Below are 12392 nucleotides of genomic sequence, written 5' to 3'. Positions count from 1 at the left end.
TTTGTTTCAAACAGAGCCAGCCAATCGCGTTGTCCTGTGCCACAACAAACGCCACAACGCGCAGTGATTGGCTGCGCAGATTGACCGGATGGACCATATTTGGACGTGCCCTCCCCCCGGCTGTGTTGAGCTACAGGCTCTGGCTTGAGGTAGCTAGCTGCTATAGCAACCCCAGGAGCACACTCCATAAAGGTACATACATGTACGTTACTCTGCAGAAACTACAGTAACAAAATCACTAATTGCTCTGTGTTTGGAGCTCTGCATGTCTGTGTTTGTCTAGCTAACGGCTAACGTTAGCTAGACAAACAACCAGCGGCTAACATTAGCTTGTTAAAGAATGATAAGTAGCTACGTTCTTCTTCTGTTTGGTTAAAAACGGCAGTTGGCATCCGAAATGTTGCATTGCATTACCGATTACCGCCTGCTTCTGGATCAATCAATCCATCCAATGTTTCCCGTCGTCCTCTCTGCTTAATATCGCCTGCAATTGGCAACAGTCGGACACCGGAACTAGGCCACAGACAGGACAGTCACATGATTTTAGATGGTTCAAAGTCATATTTACATGTATCTTGCGCATCCTTTGCCCGGCCGAGTTGTAATATATTGTAACGTATCGGGTAATTACGTGTATTGGGGTGTTTCCGTGCTTGGCTAGGAACTGATATGTGTGGGTGTGTTCCTAGGGGGAGGGGGATATATGTGACCAGCGGCCGGGGCGGAGGCCAGTCAGGCTATGCGAGGGAGCTGACCGGGTGGTTTAGAGCTAGCAGCGAAGCTAGCTGCTAGGAGCGTGTATTGTGAAGACAAGAATAAAAAGCCTGTACCAACTTCAAGTCTCCAGTTCCTTGGACGAATACCCAATTCGTTACATTGGTGTCAGAAGTGGGATGGGTAACGCCTCTGATTCGGCCGAGAGGGGAGAGGGTGAGAAGGAACGGCAAAAGAGACGGGTGGTGCGGCTTTTTGGCTCTAGAAACTAGCGCTAGTAAGTTAGCTACCAGGGGTGCTAACTGCTAACTGCTAGCTGCTAAAACCACGTGCGATGGTGCGCGGAGAATCAAGTATCTCCGGAGAATGGCCATCGGTGAACGGGAGGAAAGGAGAGCTGACGGCGGGGATCAGCTCGATGCTGGCGGGCATGGAGGCCCGTGTGTTGAGAGAGGTCGGACGGCTGGTAGAAGAGACTCCTGCCTGGGCAGTAGAGGTGATGCGGGCGCTGCGAGAAGTCATGCAGCGGGTGGACTTGATGAGCGCGGAGATAATGCAGCAGGGAGAGCGGCTGGAGGAGCCACGGAAGAGACTGTGTTGGACCTGCAGAGAGCCGGGCCACGTGGCGAGGTGGTGCCGATGCGGTCCCGGGAGACGGACCGGGTATGCGGGACAACGACATGGACAGCAGGGAGCCTGCTGGGCATGCGGCGAGATTGGACACCTGGCTAGAGAGTGTCAAAAGGCTGGGAAGAGCGTGAGCAGCCGGGGAGAAGAGAACGTGGTGACGGATAGGAGAACGGTGCTGCAGGGGAACAGCCAGAGGGAAGAGAGGGACATCGTCTGCAGCGTTGTTACAGTCGGGAGAGCGACGCTCGTGTCTCCGAGTGAGCGAGAGGGGTTACCGCCGGGGGAACCGGCCCAGCCTAACCGCTATACACCCCCTAACGTTGCACTGCGGAGAGCCGAGGGGAAGATCGACGCCGGTGGTGTTCGCTCTGCTGTCCTCAACCCTGGAGGAGGGGGACGGAAAAACGAGTGGAGAGCCGAGGGGAAGATCGACGCCGGTGGTGTTCGCTCTGCTGTCCTCAACCCGGGAGGAGGGGGACGGAAAAACGAGCGAGTGCGAGGCGGGGAGGACGACGCCAGGGTCAGCTGGAGAGTCGACGGGCGCGAGTGGAGACCGGAGGACGAGGATGTCGATCCGGTGCTCGTTCGAGCATTTGGCTACTGGAACAAACAAAAAGGGGGGACCGAAAAGAGTGCTTCAGGGGAATTGGTGAAGCTGGGAAAAGGGGGGATGGAAATGGGGTTTAAAAGAAAAGCTAAGGAAAATGTGGGGGCTTGTGTTTGAATTGAATGTGTGAAAAAGAAGGAAATAATGAAAAACTAGACATTATGGAGTGCCTAATGGGAAACTAGACATTATGGGGGTACCTGATGCAAACTGGACATTATGACGGGGGTGTTGGGAAAAAAGAAGGGACTAATTGTGGGGAATTGAAATGTTGTGGGGTTTGTGGGGATTAGATTTTGATGTGGTGATGGGAAAAATATTGTGTTGGGTGTGTTTTGGTACAGGGGGATGTGTGTGGGTTGTGCATGTCGCGTGGAAGCGACATTAAATTTGTGTGGGGGAAGTGTAACGTATCGGGTAATTACGTGTATTGGGGTGTTTCCGTGCTTGGCTAGGAACTGATATGTGTGGGTGTGTTCCTAGGGGGAGGGGGATATATGTGACCAGCGGCCGGGGCGGAGGCCAGTCAGGCTATGCGAGGGAGCTGACCGGGTGGTTTAGAGCTAGCAGCGAAGCTAGCTGCTAGGAGCGTGTATTGTGAAGACAAGAATAAAAAGCCTGTACCAACTTCAAGTCTCCAGTTCCTTGGACGAATACCCAATTCGTTACAATATTGTCATGTCATGGTGTCTTTGTGTCATTAATAATCTAGATTAATTCGCTTATTTTTCCTATATTTTTTTTGTACTGCTATTTTACATTGAAGTAAACGGTGAGTGGCTCGTCGTGTTTCCCCCCTAAAAGGGGGCGGGGCCTAATTGCCGATCTGATGTATGTCATAGCAGCATGCGCAGTGCGCAGTGCGCACTCCTCACACCGCGCGCAGATTCGTCCAGCTCAATGGTCCAGCTGCAGCTGCAGGCACGTTCATGTACTCTAGATTTGTTGGCATACCAAAACGATATTGATCATAAATAACAGGTTACTGAACATGTTTACCACTACTAAGGTTACCAGTTCAACGTGGAAGTTGAAACTGTTTGGACGTCTCACTCCAGGCGGACCTCCAGGGAAGCAGGTAACTTGAACTGGTCTTGCTAATTAGCAACGTTAACTAGCTAACTAACATTACCATTATAACCAGTTCGATAATACTCCACCTAGCATGACATTAGCTCAGGGGAATTATATATATGTATCTCAGCTGTGTTTGGTAAGTCTGACATGTCGCTGTGAAAGTTAGTTCCTTGCCCCGAGTCATAAGGAGACACCTTGAGTTGGTCAACACAGCTGTAGTTTCCATGGATATTAATCATAGCATTAGATACTGTTTGTTTACACACCAATCAAGATCGTGTTGAATGTTATTGGTCCAGTTTTTAATATGAGACATTAAAATACTAGGCATACCACACATAGGCTAAGTAACCTACACAATGACAGGTGCCAAGAATAGACCAAATCTTCTATATTGGCTCTTGAAGGAAGGAATAACATTAACAGAACAGCAGCACAGGTGCAGCACAAATACATAAATGTTCAATTGATTTCTGTAAAAGTGATCACATGTGTGGTACAGTATATTAGGCCTATACACACAGAAAAAAGTAAAGGTGCCAACTGGAACTGAAAATGGGTCTTCAGAGTGATGATGCCATTGCTGGTTCCATAAAGAACCTTTTAATCTATTACCTTTTTAATATCTATTGTCTATGAGTAGACATTGACTGTATCTATAACAACATCGAATATAATCTCATCGCACATCAGTTGAAGAAAAGAAAATGTGGAGCAGTTGTATTGATAAGGATGTTTGTTTGAGCTTTTACACTTAAATATGCTTAAGGCTAATTTCATGACCCTCTGGTGATTCTCAGCCCTACCTCAAATGAATTAATTATTTTTTTTGTACTCGCGTGTTTATATTAAGTCCGTCATTAGCTCCATCAAAACAATCATACTGAGCTTGAGCTGAATTACTATGAAGCTGAAGCAAAGTCATATGAGAGGATAAACATCTATCAAGTATCAATAGTAGGAACAATGGATGGTGGAGCTCTGCGTTCACCAGGCCTGCAAGAAAATGAATAGAGCTTTTGTGTCTGTCAGTGTGTGCTTTGGGGATTTGTAAGCTCTGCTTCTGCTGAGTGAAGAAGCCAACTTCTGAAGGGGGATTTGAGGGAAGCTACTGATGCACATTTCTAGAAGGAGGATGAGGATGTTGTTAAAATGATCATACTTGTTTCAGACAGACATGTAGTGGAAAATAAAAGGGTGCCTAAATTGTGGGCTACATCCCAGTTTGCGATCACCATAAAGTGGACAACCACCACTATAAAAAACATAACAAAAATGGTCATTTTCAGAATACTATAAATTTCTATGTGTTCTTGAAAACCCTATTTTCATAGCCTAATTGACTTCAGTCTGATGCTACTTAGGCCAGTAGTTATAAAACCCTAAACTGACACAAAATTAGGCCACGGACCCAGTATACACCATCTAAGATTTGTGTTGCTTTATATGTTTTATTATAGAAAGTGGATGAAACCCATGACCAACATATATTATGTTATTGTTTTACTTATGGATGGAATTATGGTGTGTGTGTGTGTGTGTGTGTGGGGGGGGGGGGGGTCACCTTTTTGCTGGGGACCCCTGTAACCCCTTCAAGGACCCCTGCGGGTCCCCGGACCCCACTTTGAAAACCACTGACTTAGGCTATAGTGATTTACATCATACTACTCCTACTTGACATCATAAAGATATATCAGGTTCAATGATGGGTTATTGTTTCACAAATAAAAAGTGATCTGTGTGCTACTTAATGCAAGTGTGTAGAGTGTGGTTGTATGTTTTTTAAACAAGCTTTTGGAGTTAAATGTTTAAAAAGATAGAAATGACGTAGCAGTTTAACAGATGGTGTCTGGTGTGTCAAATATTTAGATATTACCGGTATATTTTATTTTATTTTATAGGGTTTGCTCAACTGTGCTTGCTTAGAACGGCGTGTGGAGTGCAGCCCTAGAAATGATGGCACGAAGCATGCAATATTTCTAGTTATTTATTATTATATTTACATCTCTTTCATAACTGTTCTCCAGATAGAAATTCACAATTTCAAGCTCATGAATGACCAGATTTGTCTTAATTGTTGGGCCATATGACATCCACACCAATTCAAACAAAAACCCGTCTAAAATGTCTCACCAGTCAAGCCAGAACTATTGAATGAGTGTACCAGGAAAACAACAAGGTTCTATTGTACAACATTGCACTTTCTAATATTGTCCTCTATTTTCACTAGGTTGAGGCAGTTGACGGTCAACCTGAAATTGTCCTCACAATTGTGGAATCTGGATTCTTGCTGGTATGTCAAGGAGAGCAGTGCTTGGTAAGATGACAAAGTTATTTTCTCTTCTATGTTTTGTTTTTCCAGTATGAATTGTAATCCAGATAGTCAACGTCACTTCCTGCTTTCTCCCTGTACCAGCGCTGGAAAAAATATGAATGACGGTGAACGGAGAATAACGTTACTTTTTTGATCCCGTTTGAATTGTGCCACGGGGTGCCAACGTTGATTTTGTCAATTTAATTAAAACATAACTTTGCATGTAAAGAACGTCGCTTTTTTTCGCAAACTGAAACGTAGGGGTTAGTTTTGTATAAAAACTACATCGCTTGTGGAAGCTCGTGGCATGTCGCCGGTCTTCAGCTTTGCCGGTAGAGAAAGTGACGTCACTTAGGTGACAGTGTATGTAGTCTTTCTGATTTATAACTTCTAGTGCAACAGTTTGGCGTTGTTGTGTTACTGTTTTCATATGAGGGGAGGAGAGAGGTAAAACAAAAAAAAATACAACCAATCACAAGATAGCTTGCCGCGTTCCTCTCAGCAGATTTTATGGGATGCAAATGAGTGAGAAAACTTTGCTCCCCAGATAAAAGGGTTCTGTGAAGCCCGTATGAAATGTTCTGCAGAAGAGCTTGACATTTCTGCCCAAATCTGATGGGACCTGACTGGATGGTTTTGGTTCAGCCAGATTTCTCTCAGAATTTTTGGGATACAGGTTCAAAATCACACGAGTGTTGGGTGTGTGGGTGGGAGAAGCTGAAGAGCCCTCAGGCTTGGTTCAGATTTACGCGCACTCGATGCCTAGGCGAGGCCACGCGGCAGCTGCGCGGCCTCACCCGCCCTATGGTGTTGCTCACTAAATGTTATTGCATCAGTGATGTCACAATGCCTCCTTGTGTTTGTGCCTGTGTGTGTCCCCTTATGACATCACTTTTGACATAATCACTGATGACATCACATAATTAGCTAATTAGCTTAATTAAAAAATCCGGCTCTGTCAGGTCACCCGCACCGGTGCCCTTTACACCTGCTGAAAGTTTCAGCCCGATCGTACTTGAAACGGCACAGCTGTGGCCGGACACAGAACAAACAACAAACAAACAAACACCGCCTAGGCGCCTACATAGATACTCAATTTTATATGGCTCATGGTCTTGACATGTGTTGTCCTATCCATACAGAGTGACTTATACATCTAAACTCTACAAGGAGGCCAACACCAGTTTATGGACAATCAGGGCAAGAACTTACAATATCATTATTAATAGCTTGCAGCCAAAATGATGGTCCATCTTACTGTGGCTTGTAATTCTGTCTCTTCTCCTGTAAGCGTTTCAGCAGGTAACCAGTTGTCATTTGGCGGTTTGTTTCTATTGTAAAAAATCTGGTCGGTTCCAGGTGGCAAAATAGTCAGAATAGCAGTTAGATGTGGAGGCTCTGAGCTGCTGTGGCCTGTAGACAACAGACATGTGAGGGACTATGTCTCGTTAATGTGAGTGTGACAGGAGACACAGCTATCTTGCCCTGCCAGGGTGGCCAGCCAGACACATATTCAGGTCAGAGCTCAGACAGAGAGCTTTCACCCAGGATGATAGACTGCTCTATTATAGATTGAGCTCGCTAGAAACCTTCAATACTGATGAGGGCTTAGTTAGGACACACGTCTGCCATTTCCTTTGAACACAACTGCATTTCACAGTATTAGAGGTTTAATCAACAAGGAGTTACTGAGAATCCACAAGTGCTCTGGATATATGCAGGATATGAGTCCTCCTTTAGTGGTAACTGCCAACAAAGAGACATCAGTCATTTGAAAATGGCTACTTTTTGGTCATAATAAGTAAACGTCATTTGCGATCATTGACCTGACGGAGCCTGATTTTTAAATTAGGTAATTGCTATAATCAATCACTAATCAGTCATCAGTGATGTCATAGAGCAGGCGAGGCCGCGTAGCGCCCGAGCTGCGTATGCGACGCGTAGTGGGCGAGCTGCAGGGCGGTCCATCTCCACAGGGGGGTTTGTTGGGTCTAACTCCCAGGCGGGGGGAGGGGGGGGCGGGGTGTCCAACGCCCACAGGTCTGCTAGTGACAAAAAACAACTACCTGGCAAACCTGTTTGTTTCCTCTGAAAATTCACATTGGTTATTTTAATGAGGTTTTCTACATCAGTGGTTTTCAAAGAGGGGTCCAGGCAGGACCCCCAGGGGGTCTAAGAGTGGGTTCCAGGGGGTAATTCCAGTGACAGAATGTATGAGGATTTTGGTCATGGGTTTCATAGACTTTCTATAATAAAACATTTAAAAGTAAAAATGTTATCAAATCAGGGTCCGTGCTGTAATTATGTTAGTTGAGTTGAGTTTGAGAAGCGCTGTTGTAGATTACAGTCAAAGAAATGACTCAACTCAAGACAAATGTGTTTATAAAGTACAGCGAGCAGAACAAACATCCCCACTGCACAATATCTGCCTAGTGTTTTGTGTAAATGTGTGCATTAGTAGATTGATTGTGTGTGTGTGTGTGTGTGTGTGTGTGTGTGGGCGTGTGTGCACGCGCGTGTGTACACTTGGCATGTGTTTAAATGCTTCTCCTTAACCTCAGTGCTGAGGCTCTGAGGTTACTGGGTAAATGGAGACCCCTGCAGACGGTTTGATGTAATTGCATTATTATTTTATTATTATTTTTCAACAGCTTGGTGGTCTATCATGGTCCATCAGAAGCATCAGAAGCATCATCTGATGGTCCATCAGAAGCAGTTTCTTCACAGTTTTCCTACCCTGATGATGTTGATTCTGTTGTATCTCCTCAGGATGGAATCTCTTTAACCGGTGCCTCCGCTTTCCTCAAAGTACACCAGAAATCAGACTGCCTGACTTTTCGATTCACTGTGAAGGTGAGTTTTGGGCTGCATTATAATTCTACTATATGTGTCATATTTTCCCAGCTTTCTGCCCCAGTGCCTTCATTATTGGCATAATCAATTCATACGCAAAACTAATAATAATACTCCAGTGTGTTTTTATTGTAATGATGTAGGTCTCTCATGTTTCTGCTATATCAGGGTTAGCCAACCAGTCAGAGACTATGGCCATGTTCAGACTAGGAGGCCACATCTGATTTGTGAACTTTAGTGAGCTATTAATGACTTTATCCAGATTGGTTTTATGAGTCTGGACGCTCCAAGTCTGATTTGTGTCACTTGTCTCAAACCACATATGGAGGTCTGCACACACAGATCCGACTTGAACACTTGCCCAATTCAGATTTGTGGCAGTGTCGACCCACTCCCAAATCTGATTTGGGAAACCAATCAAGATAATGATGATTAATGACTTTAGCAGCAAATCAGATTTGCCTGTAATGTGAACATGGCTGTGTGTTCAGACCTCCATATGTGGTTTGGGACAAGTGACACAAATCAGACTTGGAGCATCCAGACTCATAAAACCAATCTGGATAGAATCATTAATAGGTCATTAAAGTTCACAAATCAGATTTGGCCTCCTAGTCTGAACATGGCCTAAGAGCCAACAAACTAGCTGTGATAATCAATGAATCGTTGCAGCTCTAGAATCACTGCTGTAGATCATGATTACTTACTCATATCATGGTTTTATAATGTGTTGCTCATAAATATACAGGAGGCAATATGCTCATTCACCTAGATAGGATTGATGATGACAGGATTAGGCTCAAGCTTGGCTTACATACAAATGATTTGAAGCGCCGAAGTTGTCTCGCTGGCATACCTGAACTACTTTATTTGTGAGATGCTAATGATACAAAGACAATACCGTACATAACCTAATGCATCCTTGATGTTGTTGTTGTTGTTGTTGTTGTTGTTGTTGTTGTTGTTGTTGTGGTGGTTGTTTTTTGCAGGGAGAGAGCCGCATATTGAGGATGCTGTTCGATGGCAGCAGCAGGGCAGAGGCTGTTAAGGAGTGTTCAAGTGCCGTAGCCAAACTGATGGAGTACCTGCCTGTCTCCAATCAGGATGACAGCACGCCACCCGGTGACAGCAGCACGCCACCCGATGACAGCAGCACGCCACTCTCCAGTCAGCCCCCGACTGAGATCACTGCACCTGCAGCGATGCAGGTGACCCACTTCACTGTACCATTCAATCAATACAATATTTCTATCATTTATAACCTGCACAAACTCAAATTAATGTGCTTATGTGATTTTAGAGATTGCGTTACAAAATCATTATTTTAGTTATCATACTTTCCAAATGTGTTGCCTATAGAACTCACCCAATAGGGGCAATGACCTACAATAACACAATTTTAAGTCATTATAATATCAGTTAGTGCCGTCGCTGGCTCATCTAGTGCTCATCTTCTCCTCCACTAGATGGTGCTATTTAGATTCTTACAGTGGACACCATGAGCTGGGTCGAGATGGACTTACACAACCAGTCACAACATGATATATGGTGCAAGATAAGGATGCGATGTGTTGCCCAACCCCACCCCCAAACACAGACATTTTGAATAATACATAAAATAAAATAAAATAAAGCAATCAAAGTTGAGAACCGCTCAATCCACTGAAGGTTATTTATATTCCCCGAAACAGTCCAGTAGTTATACATAAACATGATGAACCACTTCCTGTCAAAGCTAGAAACCAGCACCAACTAAAAGCCTTCCTCTGTTCATCATTTGTGATGTCACCCAAGCATCAAGCCCCAGGCTGCTGACACTGTGTTAGATTGACTGTGCTTTAGCATTCAAACCAGCTTCATGTCAATGCTCATATTGTATTGCATTTATTTTGGGGAATCCAGAGCATTTGGTTGACAACTCACACACACACACACACAGTCTGTACAATTAGAATCAAACACACATGCAGCTCTTCAGGGTTCATTACATGTATCCAGAGGGGTGAGATCACAGGGACAGCCAGGAAGCAGGAACCCATGAAGAAGAACGGGTGCAGTGTCTTGCTTAAAGTCGAGCTGAACTCATAAATGACTTTTCTTTTCTTTTAGTTCAAATACCTGGGTATGCAGTGCACCTATTTAATAATGTATGCAAACAAAATCACAAAAGTCTAATTTCTTTAGTTTTTCACACTTTTTCACATCAAAAGTTAATTTTTCAAGATTTCACTGATAACAGTAATGTACAGTTTGCTGACGTCACCTAGTACTATCAAATTTCTACCCCATTTCAACCAATCATATCACATGCAGCAGCAAATCTTCATTTCAGGATAATTTTCTCTTCCAAATGAAGTAGAAAATGGCGCCTAGTGCCTGTCATCTGGCAGAATTCCTATCCCATAAACTAACTACTAACTTGGCCAATTGTTAGAAACATGAACACAAAACAAAAACTATAATCTCTAAAAATGCAAAGAAATGTAACTGGCTCGTTAAAACGCGCATTCCAGGGATATCGTATTTACAGAAATAGCGTAAAAGGCGCGCGCTTGAGAGCGTTTGAGAGCGTGGTTGTCAGGGGTCTCCCCTCGGAGATTCCAGGCGGGCGGGCAGCACCCATTCATTGGATTGTCCGCTCCCTCCGCACGAAGCAGCTGACTGCCTGGTAATCCGCGGATCCCACTCGCGTAGCACGACAACACGCTGAATCCCACTCGATTTGGGGGCGGAACACGCCATGATTGACCAATGCCAAAGCCAGTCGACAGAATTGTCAAATCAAATCATCGACATGATACTATGACCCGCCTCTCAATTTGTCATCTCAGACAAATTATGTTTTCAGTCTGAAACGGACTCATTATGCACGTGATGAACGGGTTCAGTTCGACTTTAAGACCAGTTGAAGAGGGATGGACATGGACTGCCGGCCATGGGGCCAAATGAGCGACCTTTAGCAAACAGGCACACCAAAACGAGTTCACAGTGAAGATGAAAGAAAGGCCTTTTGACGGCTGGATATCTTTCAAATTAGTATGGAAGAGATTGATTGGTCGTTGAACCCTCTGGGGTCATGCCTTGTTTGTAAAGTGTTTCTTCTTCTGTTCTTCTTCAGGGAGCGGCTGTGGGAGCTGAGCCACAGCTCGTCCAAGGATCACTGCCCGTCCAGCATCTTGCCCAGGTATCGATCGTTAAAAGATGAGATGCAGTAAATCATTGAATCCTATATAAGAATGTGCAACATGATGCCTTCAACATTGAACGTCTGTCGTTCTTGGCACGTTCACTAAGAAATGACAGTTGCCAAGTGAGTCAGCATACTGTAGTGACTCTCTGGATCTCTGTCCGTGCGTGTACACGTACTGTACATCCTGAGCACATCTCCACAACTGTTGGTCTGATCGACGTCACACTTGGCGGGTGTTTTAGACGTGTGCCGTGTCGGATTTGGTGCGATTTTGGACACACGGATTGGAAGACATTCAATCGGAACCAATCGGAACACGCTTTTTGTTGCCATTCTAACCGATTATAATGACAAATGGATGGAGCTGGACTGTGCTCGACCAATCAGAGCCTGTCTCAGCTGCACTGATGATATCGCAATCACAATTGGTGACGGCAGCCAAGGCCCCCACTCTTGTGTGTCTGGATTTTTTTTTTGTACATTTCTTTTCAGTTCTATCTTTGTGCAAATAAACTCAAATTAAATATTGATTTTTATGGGTTGCAGTCTGATTGGTTAATTGACTTCATTGAACTAGTTTTGAGTGAAATATTGCGGGCCTGCTATCCCTCCCTCCACAGCACTTCTTGGGAGAGCGTAGTGTGTCTCTGCCTCTGGTGTACCGCCACTCTTCTTCGCCACGCGGCGACCTGGGTGCCTTCCTGCGTGTTTGCCTGCTGGATCCCAGCTTCCCTGCCTTTGTGGAGGAGGTGGAGGAGGAGCTGAACAAACTGCTTCAGGACTGAGGAATCTCAACAGCAGCTGGAGGGAGACTGGTCAAGTCAGTGCTGTTTCTTTCTATGCGTAGGCAGTGCCTGGTGGAGGTGGAATGTTCTCCACCTCTTCTCTGTGCTGCTGACGTTCCAAATGTTGTTGCACATCAGTTGTTACAATACATGTGTATATGGCCTGAAGAGGACATTTGGAATTGTACTTGTTTGGGTGGTTTGAGGAAGAACTTACAATAT

General features: G+C 44.8%; 1 protein-coding gene across 1 annotated transcript; it reads left to right on the top strand.

The window, feature by feature from the left end:
* Positions 1 to 2942: 2942 nt before the first annotated feature.
* Positions 2943 to 12170, top strand: rec114 (REC114 meiotic recombination protein; the record flags this gene model as incomplete). Its single annotated transcript, XM_083653295.1, has 5 exons — positions 2943 to 3029; positions 8112 to 8195; positions 9185 to 9418; positions 11314 to 11379; positions 12006 to 12170. The coding sequence occupies 5 exons, from the start codon at positions 2943 to 2945 to the stop codon at positions 12168 to 12170; spliced, it is 636 nt and encodes a 211-aa protein (XP_083509421.1).
* Between the last annotated feature and the right edge of the window lie 222 nt (positions 12171 to 12392).

Source organism: Poromitra crassiceps (assembly GCF_964638095.1).
Source record: "Poromitra crassiceps genome assembly, chromosome: 16".
NCBI lineage: Eukaryota > Metazoa > Chordata > Actinopteri > Beryciformes > Melamphaidae > Poromitra > Poromitra crassiceps.
This window is presented reverse-complemented; position numbering and strand designations above follow the sequence as displayed.